This window comes from Stegostoma tigrinum, chromosome 23 (genome assembly GCF_030684315.1).
Source record: "Stegostoma tigrinum isolate sSteTig4 chromosome 23, sSteTig4.hap1, whole genome shotgun sequence".
NCBI lineage: Eukaryota > Metazoa > Chordata > Chondrichthyes > Orectolobiformes > Stegostomatidae > Stegostoma > Stegostoma tigrinum.
In genome coordinates this window covers 9,132,903-9,149,125 of record NC_081376.1, presented here as the reverse complement: position 1 = coordinate 9,149,125, position 16,223 = coordinate 9,132,903, and the positions used below count along the sequence as shown (strand labels likewise).

The 16,223-nt window shown below is 47.4% G+C and overlaps 1 protein-coding gene across 3 annotated transcripts in view; it reads right to left on the bottom strand.

Moving 5' to 3' along the window:
• The window catches only part of meiob (meiosis specific with OB-fold), a 54,899-nt gene extending 39,005 nt beyond the window's left edge, over positions 1 to 15,894 (bottom strand). For all 3 annotated transcript variants that reach the window (XM_059653901.1, XM_059653903.1, XM_059653902.1), the window contains exons 1-5: positions 15,568 to 15,894; positions 11,900 to 11,977; positions 10,560 to 10,617; positions 5,347 to 5,478; positions 2,941 to 3,013 (exon numbers count right to left, since the gene is read on the bottom strand). In XM_059653901.1, coding sequence (XP_059509884.1) covers positions 2,941 to 3,013; positions 5,347 to 5,478; positions 10,560 to 10,617; positions 11,900 to 11,977; positions 15,568 to 15,753 — 527 coding nt within the window. In that variant the 5' untranslated portion in view covers positions 15,754 to 15,894. The remainder of the gene's footprint in view (positions 1 to 2,940; positions 3,014 to 5,346; positions 5,479 to 10,559; positions 10,618 to 11,899; positions 11,978 to 15,567) is intronic.
• Positions 15,895 to 16,223: the final 329 nt, after the last annotated feature.

The following is a 16,223-nucleotide window of genomic DNA, read 5'->3' as shown; positions in this document are numbered from 1 at the left end:
TTCATCTGCCACTGATTTACCTATTCATCTGACAAGCCAGTTATATCCTCTTTTAAGCTGAGACATTCTTCCTCATTATCAACAACCCAGTCAATCTTTATCATCTGCATCCCTCCTCCATCCTCATCTACATCACTTATGAATATCACAAACTATAAGAGGACCCTGCACTGATCCAATGGTATGCCACTGTACACACGGCTCCAGTTACTCAAACAGTCTTCTATCACCATCTCCTATCACAAAACCAATTTTGGATTCCTCTTGTTGAGTGATCCTGGATCCCATGGGCTTTTACCTTCTTTATAAGTTTTCCATGTGGAATCTTGTCAAAAGCCTTGTTGAAATCCATTTAAACTACATTAACTGTCCTAACTTCATCCAAAATTTGGTCACCCCCTTGAAACATTCCACCAGATTTATTCAGCATGACCTCACTGTGACAAAACCACACCAATTGTCCCTGATCAAAACCGTACCTCTCCAAATGGAGATTACTTTTCTCCTTCACTGGTTTATTTGATAATTTCCCTAACACTGATGTTAGACTCACTGGTCTCGAACTCCTTAGTCAATCTCTACCGCCCTTCTTGTAAAGTGGAGCTACATTAGCCACTGTCCAGTCCTCCGGCAGCTCTCCTGTGGCCAGACACAATTTAAAAGTTTGAGTCAAGGCCTCTCTACTTTTCCTGGAGAAACACAGCAGGCCACGCAGCATCAGAGGAGCAGGAAAGTTAGTGTTGTAGGTTGGGACCCTTCTTCAGAAAAATTAGAAACATTAACTTTCCTACTCCACTGGTGCTTTTGGCCTGCTCTGTTCCTCCAGCTTCACACTGTTATCTCTGACTCCGGCACTGGCAGTTCTTACTATCTCTCTGTATTTTCCTCCCTTGTCTCCCACAACTGCCTGGATGGAACTCATTTCGATCTGGGTATTGGTCCACGTTTAAATCTGCCAATTTCTCCAAATCCTCCTTGCTTCTTATTTCAAGCTGCTCAAGAACTTCACAGTCCATTTTCCCAAACTATGTACTTATATCCTCCTTCTCCAGAGTATAGACAATGCAAAGTAATGATTTAACACCCAACCAATGTCTCACTCTACCATTTGCCAAAATCAAGAACAGAGCTCGAGAAACAATGCAGATCTGGCAGCATCTGCTGATAGAAAACAGTTAACATTTCAAGTCCAGTTACCCTTCATTAGAACTAAAGAAAGCTGAGGAAGGGTGAAACCTATACTTTCATTTTCCAAAGCTTACCCATTTGTTTCACGTATCAATATCTCTTTGTAAATTTACGTTTCTGCCCATACCGCTTACAATGCCACCCAAATTTATTCATCAAAGGTGGATATGTAGTTTCCTATCTTATCATCTACATTGTTTATAAATATGATGAATAATTCAGGATAAAACATTAATCCTTCTGGTACACCAGCAGGTGCCTCTAGCCATGCAAATATCTACCTATTGACCCTGCTCTGTCTCTACAGCTGCTCAAATAATTTCCTAGCTAGATCAATATTTGCCTTCAATTTTAGCTTACAGTGAAATACAAGAGATGTTGTTATCAAATGCTCCCTGGAAAAGCATCTATTTACAGTTCTTTGTCTACTATATTAGTCGCTCTTTCAAAACATAATAATCAGATTTTCTTAGTCTTCACTCTTCAGTGGTGTTCAGTTAATCAAACAAGATACAAAGACTAGCGGAGTTCCAGATAGTGAGGAGGATTGTCAGAGGTTACAGCAAGATTTGGATCAGTTGGAGGCATGGGCAGAAAAATGGCAGTTGGAGTTTAACCTGGACAAATGAGAGGTGATGCATTTTGGAAGGTCAAGTACAGATGGAAACTATACAGTGAATGATAGAACCCTTAGCAGTATTCATATGCAGAGGGATCTGGGTGTGCAGGTCCACAGATCACTAAAGGTGGCAGAACAGGTATGTAAATTGGTTAAAAAGGCCTATGGCATTCTTGCCTTCATTGGAAGGACCACTGAATATAAAGATAGACAAGTTATGCTGCAGCTTTATAGAACCTTAGTTAGGCCACACTTAGAATATTGTGTACACTTCTGGTCACCACACTACCAGAACAATGTGGATGCTTTGGAGAAGGTACAGAAAAAATTTACCAGGATGTTGCCTGGTTAGGAGTATTTTAGCTATGAAGAAAGGTTGGATAGGTTGGAATGCAGGAGGTTGAGGGCTGGGGAAACAGCCTGATAGAAATTTATAAGATTGTGAATGGCATAGATAGAATTGAAAGTATGAGGCTTTTTTCCAGGGTGCAGTGGTCAATTACTAGGGGACAAAGGTTCAAGGTGTGCGGATGAAGTTTAAAAGACATGTGGGAGGCACATTTTTCACACAAACCATGGTGAGTGCCTGGAACATGCTGCCAGAGGTGGTGGTGGAAGCAGACACAATAGCAGAATTCAAGAAGCACCAGGATGAATACACGAACAAGAAGGGAAGGATACGGATCCTGTGAGTGAAGACACTTTTAATATGGAACAGCAAAATGTGTCAGTGCTGGCTCGGAGGGCTGAAAGGGCTGCTCCTGTGTTGTATTGCTCTTTTGTTTGTAAATGTCCACAATTTATAATGTTCTGTTCCATAAAGAGCCGCTGCAGATCTAACTTATTAAAAATGGAACTTGCAGATCAGACAGCACTGTGGAACTGACATAGTGAATTCAAAAAGACATCCCAATGTGGTGACGGTGTTCTTTCAGTTTGGTGGGTCCCTTCAGCAGCTTCCATCATTCTCACCTCTCCCTCGCCATGTATTTTGAAGGCAAGGTATCACAAATATTTTAGTTATATTTGACCAGAAAGTATATCTAAAGTGATAACAGTTGAACAATTCAAATCACATTAGAGGGCTTCATGCACTCATTAGAATTGACTAGGGAAGATATAACTGAATGTACCTTGAAGTAGATGGACTGAATCTTTCCTCCTTTTCCACATCCTTGGCTTGGACTAGAGGATTTTCAATTACAACTAGCAAAAAATATTTTCAAATTATAAAGTACATAAATACATTATATTTGAGGCTCTGTACTGTATTAAGAAAGAGGGTCAACCAAGTGAGGGGGGGGGGAAAACAATCTTAGTATATTAAATTTGGGTCCCTGAAAGGCAACCAGTGGAAAACTCAGGTTTGGCTTATTGACAGAACAAGGAACTACTTTGTGATCATATGACTGAAAAGTCCAAAAGCTATCACAGTATCCTTCTTTTAAAATAGGTCCAATTTCCTGTTCATACCTTCAAGATATAAAAAATTGACATGGCTATGTATTCATTTGATAACTTTAAATCAAGTCTCAGGAAGAGATGTCATATCAAATCTTTTTACATGACATTATGGCCCGAGTCTTCCAAGCAGCAGTGGCAAAAAAACTCTGTGCAAGGGGTTTTCCTGACATTGTAACGAACACATTGTTTTCATCTGTGGAACACCAGAGTGGTTCTGGGAGAGGGCAGCAGTCAGGTGGTCAGGGGCATAGTTGAATTAGGTTGAGTGGAGAGGGAGTGGAGTAGTCAGGTTACCGAAGGTAATCAGATCAGGGCAGGGATTAAGCAGGTTGGTGGGGGAGAGCTTTGCAGTTGGGTCAGTCTAGCAGTCAGGTCTGAGGACCAACAGCTAGGTAGTCAGGGGATGGTTGGGTCTAGTTTGAGGGCTAGGAGGACATTGATTGAGGAGTAAGGGGATCCTGATGGGTGTGGAGTCAGTTGTGGAGTTACCCAAGTATTAAATCAACCTCTGACTCTAACTTTTCCTGATTAACTATCTGATAAATACCACAGACCCGTCCTGATTCTCTGACTCGAGATCAACAGGGAAATTACTCATTGAATATTCAAGATTTCATGGCAATTCGTACATGGAGCCAATGGTTAGGACTTGCACGATTTTCTAGTTCACATCTTCCAGTATTTGCCCAAACTGAATCTGAATTCTGACAGTCTAATAGATTCTTTTGGAGGGTTCCAAGTGGAGTGCAATTGCCCACTGGGAATTCATTTCTTCAGGCAATTCCCACGCAGTCAGCTGCAGTGGGAACTTCGCATGGTGCTACTGAGCAGCTCCAGGGACTATCTGAAAATCAGAAACTCTAGTCCAATTTATATCTCAGACCATGTAATCAATTACCTCAATAAGAAAAGAGTTAAAAAAACACTAAAATTAGAATATGGTGTGGGGGCATCAAAATCTGCAGTTAAAAGTCTAGCAAAAAAAACTATAAAAGAATAGAATGATATGAGTTAACAATTCCAGGAACATGATAAAAATCAACTGTAAACCAGTTTGCATTTTGACAGGCCAGAATGTATTGTATTAATTAGATTATTTTGCACAATTCTATTTCCTGAAGTCAGCAGTCAAGAGCTGGGATTTTGCTAATCCCTAATTAAGGCAGACCAGCTGGCTTCAGAGAAACACACAGCCAAATCAATATGAAAGTGAGTTTCAAGTTACTCCTGGTTTGAATCTTAAAAACTGTACAGTCATATAGCTAATTTTACTGACATAATCTGTATAAATAATAGTTAAAAGGCAAAAAATGCAATAAAACTTAAGACAGTGTATAATCTTGTAAAACATGAATTAAAAAAAACGAATTAAAAGAAAACCACAAAGATAACATTTGCTAAAATGAGTACTAGAATTTATCACTAAAGATACCAATCTAAAGCATATTCAGCATTCTTGAAAAACTCCCAAATTATCAGCAAATTGCAGATTCATGGGCTCCTATTCCTTATTTGTGTTCTCTGACTCCTAGAAGGGTATATACTTGTCAACAATCACTGTTCAGACTGTTCAGAACTATTGATATATGCAGGTACCAATACCTCAGTAAAACATGGGTTCATTTCTTTGATAGTCTGAAAAGCATGCAAAACATGCAAACTGCATGCTGTCCTGAAAAATGGACATTTGGAAAAACATCTTAGGACTGTTGATGTATATGGAATCATTTTGAAGAACAAATCATTTTCTTCATGAAGTCTATGGGTAATGGCGGCAAGGTTGATACAGTAGAAATTACATTTCAACTAACTATCAAGGGTCTAAGTGGCTAACAATCTAAACTTAAAGACTGTTAGCATTTATAACTAATAAAACAATTGGAGTAATGTGCGACTGATGTTTTAAGCAAAGTGTGTGTCTTGGATGAACTAAATTGTTGAAAATCAATATGCACATGGATCACGTAACATTATTTTGCAAACAATATGCAACATACATGTGAAAAGTACACACACTATGAAATATTTCTGCTTTGAGGTTTATTTTGTTAGCTAGTCAGTTAATTAAAACATACCGCAGTCCCCAATTTGGAAACTGTTAGACAGCCCTCTTACATATTCTTCTCTTCCCCATGAAACTACATTGATGAAGTAAACCGGACAATCTCGAATTGTGAAAGTAAAAGTGTATCTTTCTGTTCCAATGTCTAAAGAAAGTAAACAAAATGTTACCAAATTGTATGCATTTGTACTTCCAATATGTGTAGATATCTAGATTGTTACTAACGTAGCATATCAATGTACATCTGAATGTACTGCAATAATTCAACAAAGCAGTTCACCTCTTACCTTTTCAAAGACAACGAGATGGGCAATAAGAACAGATGCTGGCCAGCCAGTGACACCCGTGTCGTGTGAGTGAATAAAAGTAAAATACAATATATACACTGACATCACAATTTTTAAACTCGTAAAGATTTACTTCTGCTTTCTCCCTTCCTTCAGGAGGATTCTGGAATTTTCAAGCACCTTTATATGTAGAGAAAAGCTTTCCTATTAACTTTTAATTATTCTAATTACATAGAAATTGCAAAACACAAAATTTCAGTTCAACCAGTTTTTATTGGTGTTTACTCTTCAGATTTCCCTTTTCTCCACCTTTGCTTCAACCATCTACTTTAAGTATTCTGAAATACTTAAATTATCTCTACTCCACTCGCTATCTTGGAATATATTCACAGTCTTGGTATGGTGGGTAAGAAAAGTTTCTTCTTTCTGTCCCAAATTTCTACAGTTTACATGAGGGATGGGGTTTTACAAAGGACCATGAATTCAGACTTCAGTGCAGTGTGGCTTAGAAAACTGTGGTCCCAAAGCCCAGGTTGGAACCCCTATTGCTCTAAGACAATTCAAGTTTTCATTGGACTAATAGTAGAGAGGGGGCAGGGAAGGGGTTAACCTCCTATTAAAGGTCCCAAGGAGCTGTATGGAATGGAATTCAATTTTCGACATCTTTTCCAGCACACCTGAACATATTTGAACATGCACCTTAACAGTCATGTAGAGCCATTTTAGGCCCGTCTCATTCAAACTCAGCCTGGCGAGGTGCTGCCTGCTCAAATTAGCAAAACAACCTCCACTACAGCTGTGCTAGTCAGGTAATTTCTGCTTCATACTTATTGGCTCTAATTGGATTCCATGTTTGTCTCCTTGGCAATATGGCCATTTCAACTGAAGATCCTATTGCAATTGTGAAGTAGCTCAGGTGCAGAGTCAAAACCAAGAATTTGTCCAAACACAGGATTCTTGGCCTAGCAATGAACAATCTGTTCCAGAGTTGTTTCCAGTTTCCCTGTCCTATCCTATTCTAAACACTTCCAACAAATGTGCCTAATTGCAGCATGTTAGCCTCTTGGCCTTAAAGGGACATCAACTTAACATGGTCTTTGACAGTCCTTGAGATCATAGATGACTTGTTTGTATTCTTGCTCAGCTGGATTCCGAAATAGCTTATAAGTTGAATAAACGACCCACAGTCTTTGTAACATGCAAGGTGGTGCTTGAAAGTTGGTTAATTGGGTTTACATGCCTTCCCCGATGCTTGACTGCATTTCCACACATTCATGGCAAAGTCTTTTGATGTGTTTCATGTCATTCAGAATGAGCTTTTTCTATTTTTTGTTGGTCATAAGCCAAACATCTGTCATGAGTCCTTTGGTATGTTTGATCTCTTCTGGAATGCTTTGAGGATATCCCAAAATCATGTCCCTATTTTCCTGGAAGTCTCCAGCTGCAACAGTGTTCTGAAAAGAACAGTTGCTTCAGGGTTTGGTTTAGACCACCCTTCTTGCCACTAGATTTGGAAGAATTCACTGGTGGCACTTCTCCAGTGCTTTGAGATGCTTATGTAGCTTTTCTAAGTCGCCAAAATATAAACAACGATCACCAAAGATCTTCAAATATTCTTTTCTTCAGTTAGCCAAAGGCTGAGCTGACACATTTATGGCCGTTATAGATTATGACATCTGTGTCTTCCTTAGTCAAGACAGTGGTCCTATTATACACAAAAGGCTTCAGTTTTCCATGATCTCACTACTGATCTTTACCTCTGGGGCAGGTACAAGGGAGCAGATGGAAAAGGACCTTAATTTTCATGGTTTTTGCTGAAATGCACATTTTCTCATATTTTTCAGGCAAGTTGGCGGTGATTTGGAGCTCAATTCCTGAGTGAGTAGATGCCTATGTGTATTCTGTGCACTGAAGCACCATAGTTGAGATTTAAGCAGTTGTGTGTTTTTACATGATATAATGCACCTGGTCACTACCAAATAGATCTTGAGGCTCACCATGAGCAATTACATATACTTATTTTGTACAGTCAAATCTAATGTTTACAAATTTATGAAGAAAAATTATACTAACAGGCAAGAGCTCCTTTAGTGGCTATGTGCTAACGATTTTAAAGAAAATTCAGGGTGCTGTTTACAATAAACAGGTCTAATATTGTGATAGCTCCTCAATTAAAATGAGAGAAAATTGTTTTAAAATAAGTTCTGTTTATAGTATTTTCTAAAATAAACTAAAATGACCTTATTAGGAATAAAGTGAAATAAGTAATACTTTGTATTTCTTAAACTGACATCAACAGATTTTATTTTGGAACTTAGGATGATCCTGTCCTGAAGAAGGGTAACACCTGAAATGTCAATTGCTCCTTTCCTCCAGATGCTTGCTGTGCTCTTCCAGCCCCCGGTTTGTCTATCTTGGTTTGCAGCATCTGCAGTTTTATTTCTGTCTATCTACTTTCTGTACTTGTTTTTAAAGTATTGACTATTACAAAGCAATGGCATAATAATAAATTTGTTGCAAAGTCACTATTCAGTCATTTTACTCCCCAACTACATTTATGTTTCCTATTGTAGAAACACGCTTAGGGCTCATTGCTATTTCAGTGCTGTTCTCAAAGATCTTCACAAATTACATTAACAGAAATAATGCAATATTATCTTTTAATATGCAGAGTAGACGATAACTTCCAAAACTATTATTTGAAATGCTTCCTTAATTTATCTTCAAATTCTTCAGACTGCCCAAGAGCGTAGATTTTGACTGATTGGCTTTTAGACCTCTGGCAATGCTTCTCTGAAATAACCACCAGGGGATGCACAAGATTGCTGAGAATGGCAGTGTCTTAATGTACTGCAACATCTATTTTCCCACTTCAAAGATCTGTTCATTTGCATTCTGAATTCACCCGGGTGGTTCCCTGAAATGGCCATTGTGTATAACCATATCACTGACAAAGACAGAAAAACTGCTGGCAAAGACTGAAAACTCAATTGACGAAATTCCACAGGTTTAAAATAAAGAGAAATAAGTATAATATTTCCTCCTCAGAGAATAAAATTTAAAGTACTTTTTAACATAGATAGGACATGGAAGAATTTCGAACTGGGGGTTTCTCTTTTTCTTTATTCCCTTTCGGTTAACGTCGCACAGAACTTGGTAACACAGATGGTGTACTGCACAGGACTATGAAGGGTTAGCAACACATGCTCTGTTCATCAGATTTGTAGGGGTGCTGGTGTAACACTTAAGTGCAACAAATAATTTTCTTCAATGAATCTAACATAGTATTAACGGTCACTAAAGGAGCTCTTCAGCAGTGAATTAGAAAATATGTCATATTATTCTAAAAAATAAACTTGTGTTTTTCAGTGTCAACAAAGTAGCCTAGCTGCATTTTAAACCAAAACATTCAATTTCAGGAACTTTAGTAGCAATCTTTGCAAGTAATCACACAAATTACAAAATAATAAGCAGAACTTTTACCTAAATATACTGCAAGATGGGAGAATTATTAAGTATGAGAAAATATCTAATGGGTTATATCTGGAGAAAATTTTGAATATATTTGTAGATGTTAATACAATAGATTAAAATATTTTCAAACCATGAATGTCTCTGACAAAACAAGCTCAGTCAAATTACTGAAGCAATGCTAATAAAAGATCATGAATTTGGTGCTGGCTTTGGTTTTTCAATGTAAAAACAATTATGGACACTGAGAAGTCAGGTGTAGTAATGATAACCATAATGAGCAAAGCTCTCCTTTTCTCTGCTATAAAATGATGCCCAAGCTGTGAAGACTACTCCTTATGCTACCAATGTGATCTGTTCCATTGTCCTCACAAATCATATTTTCTGTTTCTTTGCCAGTGCTGGTATTTTGCTGATATTAGATTGTGAAGCCTCACAATAAAGAAATAGACTGGGGCTGCCACGATTCATTTAATATTGGCCTAATCAGAGATAAGAAGAAGAAAACTTGAACATTTCACAATGTGTTACATGAACGCACAACCTTCCGAACTGGAAAATAGAACCGAGCAGACAAAATATAGCATGACTCTCACGAAAAACCATTTTAAGAGCCATATTTGAGGGGTGACTTGGATTTGGACAGAGAATTGTGAAAGCCACAGAAAATTGCTAATTGTGATCAAGCAGTGCAAGAAGGAAAAAATATTTGAAGTAAACGAGGTGAAACTGCATATGTTGAAGACCGAAATGTGGAGAAAATAAGCAATTTATAACAATGGAAATGTAGCTAGATTAGCACTATGCATACAGCAGGAAAGCTAGCCCCAAAACAGGCAAAAGATCAACTGAAAATATGAGGTCAGCACAACATGCACCCTGCCCCTTGAACAATATTTTAAACCTGGAACCTGGATGCGGATAAGTTGCCCAAAATACATAAATGTTTTCATATTTATCTGCAATTGATTTACTTTTCATAATATGAGAATACTTACAAGAGGATTAAAAATAGACTGATTTATAAATAAATAATTTCAAACATAGACACAATGAGGTTACCAATGTTAGATATAACAGTATGTCATGCATCAACAGACATGTCAATTAAGTGCTACAGAAAGTACAAAGCTGTCTAAATTAGACAGCCTGTCAATTTAACAAACCCAAAGGTCACAGCTAATATTCATTTTTGTCATTACATTTTACGAGAACATCATATGCTCCTTACAGAGAAAACTATACATTTATTACATTAGTTACAGCAGTAGCTTGCACTGCCACTCACCAAAACCGGTAACAGGCTTCTGAATCAATATCATAGATTGAATTCATACATATACAATATTGAATAAACTTTAATTTTTATGTCAATAATATTACAAATTCTGCAAATGCCAGAAGATTGTAAATCAACCAAAAACTGATTCTATACAACCTTCTTTCTTATAAAAAACAAATACTCAACTTTTTCGGTCTGGAAATCCTTTCGCATCAATTTTACCAATCACTATTCCAGCCACACACTGAAATGAACAAAACAACATACTGTGTATTATACTACAAGGAGTCAACATCGAATATGAATTTTTGTTAAACCATTAATTAGTGTAGTTTTGTACCAATCAGTCTATTAGTAGGTTTACTGATAACCACATATTGGTTGGAGGACACAATGGCATAGCCACTTGTGTGCCAGAAAAATATTTCTGGACGCACAACCGGCAATACAGCTCGATGCAAATCCTGTTGATACCTGGAATGCAGTAAAGCTAAACAGTGCTAATCCCATCTTCAGAAAGCCATTTTGTGTTATTTTGGTTAACACACGATATGGCATATGGCTAAACCACTGTGAACCCTGGCACTTTGGATCTCCTGAATAATAAAAAGCCATGCTAAATGTTAAGATACAAGCAAGCATTGTTACCCAATTCCCAAACATTTAAAAATAAAAGCTGAGGAGGCAGAGGTCAGGTCACCAATTCAGCGTACAGGTGCAAGCAGCTTTCTTCTTGCAAATAAAGTGAATCACAACCAACAGTGTAGCTTTGGTTTGATTAGCTATGCATCACCCCATAGCTACTAGTATCAGACTGACACTGTTTAGGTGAAACACTAAACGAATCTTTTTTTTCCATGACCTTAAAAATCATCAGGTAATATTCATTTTAGTGCAAGTGGAAAACAGACGGTTGTTGATCAGCAACAAGTGGCATCCAACCCCATCAGTAAGGACAAAGTACTCCCTGTCAAATGCTCCCAATAGAAATTTCTATTTCTACACATAATGGAAACTATTTAGGTAAACATATTTAAAAACCTAGATTTCAAGGTCATTTTCCACAAAAATGGAAACACAGGAACATAAAATAGAAACTTAAAAATTAGGAAAAAATAGACGATTATAAAGTGCTGCACTGTGAACATATGCACTACAGGTAGTCTAATTAGTGCAGCCTTCAACTCTGGTTCATCTGAAGACTCGACTTCTTGTAGAGTGCCATAGAAGATTAACTCATGTTTTAATATAATGCAAAAAAGACAACACATTGTTTTCCACAAGGTGAAATTTTTAACAAGCAAAAGTACATCGACACATCACAGCTGAAACATGGGACTGCTTTGTGTTGAATGATCAAAAAAAAGGCTATCTGCAGCTCTGGAAACAGGAAGATAGAAGGGAACACTTTGGACCAAGCTTCAATACACACTGATAAATAAGTCGTATCAAGCAACTATTTAAAATCCTCTGTGAATGGAATACATTTAAAGTACTACAAGGCTTGTGCTGCAATTAGTACCTACAGGTCGTGCTGAGTTCGGATGAAGATCAGAAATTGGAACCAAGTTCTGGCCAGAAGAACCAAAAGCCATCATCTTATTCTGTAATTCACAATAATAAGTTCAGACTCGAAACATTTTCAACGAATTTAAATAATTGAGGGAAGGGGGGAGCAGGTGAGTCAGTGAGAGTAGGGGAGGTGAGCAGGTGTGTGGAGGGGAGCCGGGGGGGGGGGGGTGTGGAGGGGAGCCGGGGGGGGGGCCCAGAGGGGGGGGTGGAGGGGAGCCGGGGGGGGTGGAGGGGAGCCGGGGGGGGGTGGAGGGGAGCCGGGGGGGGGGGAGCGGGGGGATGGTGGGGGGGGGGAGAGAGGGGGGGGGGTGGAGGGGAGGTGGGGGGGGGGGGGAGAGAGGGGGGGGGTGGAGGGAGCCGGGGGGGGGGGGAGGGGGGGGGGGGTGGGGGGGGGGGAGGGGGGGGGGTGGAGGGGAGCCGGGGGGGGGGGGGTGGAGGGGAGCCGGGGGGGGGAGGGGGGAGTGGAGGGGAGTGGAGGGGGGGAGCGGGGGGGGGGGGGGGGGGGAGTGGAGGGGAGCGGGGGGGGGGGGAGTGGAGGGGAGCGGGGGGGGGAGTGGAGGGGAGCGGGGGGGGGGGGGGAGTGGAGGGGAGCGGGGGGGGGGGGGGAGTGGAGGGGAGCGGGGGGGGGGGGGGAGTGGAGGGGAGCGGGGGGGGGGGGGAGTGGAGGGGAGGGGGGGGGAGTGGAGGGGAGCGGGGGGGGGGAGTGGAGGGGAGGGGGGGTGGAGGGGAGCGGGGGGGGTGGAGGGGAGCGGGGGGGGGAGCGGGGGGAGTGGAGGGGAGCCGGGGGGAGTGGAAGGGAGCCGGGGGAGTGGAAGGGAGCCGGGGGGGGGGGGGTGGAAGGGAGCCGGGGGGGGGGGGGGTGGAAGGGAGCCGGGGGGTGGAGTGGAGCCGGGGGAGGGGGGGTGGAGTGGAGCCGGGGGGGGGAGGGGGGGGGGGGAGGGGGGGGGGGTGGAGGGGAGCGGGGGGGGGGGAGCGGGGGGAGTGGAGGGGAGCCGGGGGAGTGGAAGGGAGCCGGGGGGGGGGGGGGTGGAGTGGAGCCGGGGGAGGGGGGGTGGAGTGGAGCGGGGGGGGGGGGGGTGGAGTGGAGCCGGGGGGGGGGGGGTGGAGGGGAGCCGGGGGGGGGGGGGTGGAGGGGAGCCGGGGGAGGGGGGGGTGGAGGGAGCAGGGGGAGGGGGGGGTGGAGGGGAGCCGGGGGAGGGGGGGGGTGGAGGGGAGCAGGGGGAGGGGGGGTGGAGGGGAGGGGAGCCGGGAGGGGAGAGGAGCGGGAGGGGGGAGAGGGGGAGCCGGGAGGGGGGGGGAGAGGGGGAGCCGGGGGGGGGGGGGGGGAGAGGGGGAGCCGGGGGGGGGGAGAGAGGGAGAGAGGGGGAGCCGGGGGGGGGGGGGGAAGAGGGGGAGCCGGGGGGGGGGAGAGGGGAGGGAGGGGGAGCCGGGAGGGAGGGGGAGCCGGGGGGGGGGGGGGGGGGAGGGGAGGGAGGGAGGGGGGGAGAGAGGGGAGGGGGGGAGAGAGGGGAGGGGAGAGAGAGGGGAGGGGGGAAAAGAGGGGAGGGGGGAAAAGAGGGGAGGGGGGAAAAGAGGGGAGGGGGGAAAAGAGGGGAGGGGGGAAAGAGGGGGGAGAGAGGGGAGGCCGGGGGGAGAGAGGGGAGGCCGGGGGGGGGGGGGGGAAGGGGAGGCCGGGGGGGGGGGGGGGAGGAGGGGAGGGGAGGCCGGCGGGGGGGGGGGGGGGGGAGGAGAGGGGAGGCCGGCGGGGGGGGGAGGAGAGGGGAGGCCGGCGGGGGGGGGAGGGGGGGGGAGGGGGGGCCGGCCGGGGGGGGGGGGGGAGAGAGCCGGGGGAAGTGGGGAGGCCGGGGGGGGGGAAGTGGGGAGGCCGGGGGGAGGGAGAGGGGAGGCGGGGGAGAGGGGAGGGGAGGCGGGGGGAGAGGGGAGGCGGGGGGGGGAGGGGAGGGGAGGCCGGCGGGGGGGAGAGGGGAGGCCGGCGGGGGGGGGGGGGGGGGAGAGGGGAGGCCGGCGGGGGGGGGGGGGGGGGGGAGGGGGGGAGGCCGGCGGGGGGGGGGGGGGAAGAGCCGGGGGGGGGGGGAGGGGAAGAGAGCCCGGGGGGGGGGCGGGGAGAGAGCCCGGGGGGGGCGGGGAGCGGGGGGGAGCTGTTTGGGGGGGAGCGGGGGGGGCAGTTTGGGGGGGGGAGCGGGGGGGGCAGTTTGGGGGGGAGCGGGGGGGCTGTTTGGGTGGGGGGGCTGTGTGGGGGGGGCTGTGTGGGGGGAACTGTGTGGAGGGGGGGAACTGTGTGGAGGGGGGGAGCTGTGTGGAGGGGGGGGAGCGGAGGGGGGCGCGGGGGGGGATGCTGTGTGGAGGGGGGAGCGGGGGGGAGGAGGGGGGGGACGGGGGGGAGGAGGGGGGGGACGGGGGGAGGAGGGGGGGGACGGGGGGAGGAGGGGGGGGGACGGGGGGAGGAGGGGGGGGACGGGGGGGGACGGGGGGGGGACGGGGGGGAGGGGGGGACGGGGGGAGGGGGGGGACGGGGGGAGGGAGGGGGAGGGGGGAGGGGGGGAGGGGGAGCGGTGGGGGGGGGGAGGGGGAGAGGGGGGGGGAGGGGGGGGGGAGGGGGGGGGAGGGGGAGGGGAGGGGGGGAGCGGTAGGGGAGGGGGGGAGCGGTGGGGGAGGGGGGAGCGGTGGGGGAGCGGTGGGGGAGGGGGGGGAGCGGGGGGGGATGCTGTGTGGAAGGGGGGGGATGCTGTATGGAGGGGGGGAGCGGGGGGGGGGATGCTGTATGGAGGGGGGATGCTGTGTGGAGGGGGGGGAGCGGGGGGGGGATGCTGTGTGGAGGGGGGGAGGATGCTGTGTGGAGGGGGGGAGGGGGGGAGGGGGGGGATGCTGTGTGGAGGGGGGGAGGGGGGGAGGGGGGGGATGCTGTGTGGAGGGGGGGAGCGGGGGGGGGATGCTGTGTGGAGGGGGGGGAGCGGGGGGGGATGCTGTGTGGAGGGGGGGCGCGGGGGGGGGAGATGCTGTGTGGAGGGGGGGAGCGAGGGGGGGATGCTGTGTGGAGGGGGGGAGCGAGGGGGGGATGCTGTGTGGAGGGGAGGGGAGCGAGGGGGGGATGCTGTGTGGAGGGGAGGGGAGCGGGGGGGGGGGGGATGCTGTGTGGAGGGGAGGGAGCCGGGGGGGATGCTGTGTGGAGGGGGGGGGACTGTGTGGAGGGGGGGGGAGGGGGGGGACTGTGTGGAGGGGGGGGAGCGGGGGGGGGGATGCTGTGTGGAGGGGGGGGAATGCTGTGTGGAGGGGGAGAGCGGGGGGGGGATGCTGTGTGGCGGGGGGGGGACTGTGCGGGGGGGGATGCTGTGTGGAGGGGAGCGGGGGTGAGGCTGTGGGGTGGGGGAATGTGGGGTTGGGGGAGCGGGGGGTGGGGGAATGTGGGGTTGGGGGAGCGGGGGAATGTGGGGTTGGGGGAGCGGGGCGGGGGATGTGCGGAGCGGTGGGGAGGTGGGAGGTGGGCGGTGGGTGCGAGTGGCGGCTCCTGCCGTTAACGGATGAGGCGCGTGGCGGTTCACGCGCCCCACTCGACGCCAGCAGCTTCGCCGAGTTCAGGGATCACTGAAGGGGAAAGCGTCCGGTTAGCGTCACCCAACATCACCTGGAATCGGTGTGTTTGGGGAGTTTGATTTCTTTCTGCCGTCCCGACGTTAAACGTTCTCGACCACAGTTTGCTCTGTCCGTGACGCCGGCCCGGGGGTGACGTCACCGGAAGTCCCTGAGCCTCAGGCTGACCGACTCCGTAATTGCGTTGTTGGTGTGAGTTAACGAACAGGCGAAAGAACATCGGAATCACAGCCACCAACGTGTGTAGAGTGTTTGTGGTGGCCGGCCAAGACTGGGATGGAATGATCAAGCCTAGAGGCGACCAAAAGCACCGTGACGGTTTCAGCAGGGCACCTGCTGATGCGAGTGTGGCATCAAGCGATGCCATGTGCATTGGGGAAGTGGGAAGCTCATCTTCTGGATCAAATATAGCATCCGGTTTTTGAACAGTCTGTTTCACTTCAGTCAGTTGCAGTGCAGTGGAATGCTGTCATCAAGGGAAGGATCCTGTATCCTCAATGTGTACACAGAGACGTTCTCTGCTAGATGATGGGCAAGTCTCAGGCAATTTGGCAAGAGGACGTGTCAAGCAGTATAGGCTAAGAAAGATTGGGTATCTATCATCAGTGTAATTTTGGAAATTTGACTTTGGATGATGTCTCCAGGGGAACAGCATCTGGATGAGAGAAAGGAAATGCCGAAGGATTATTT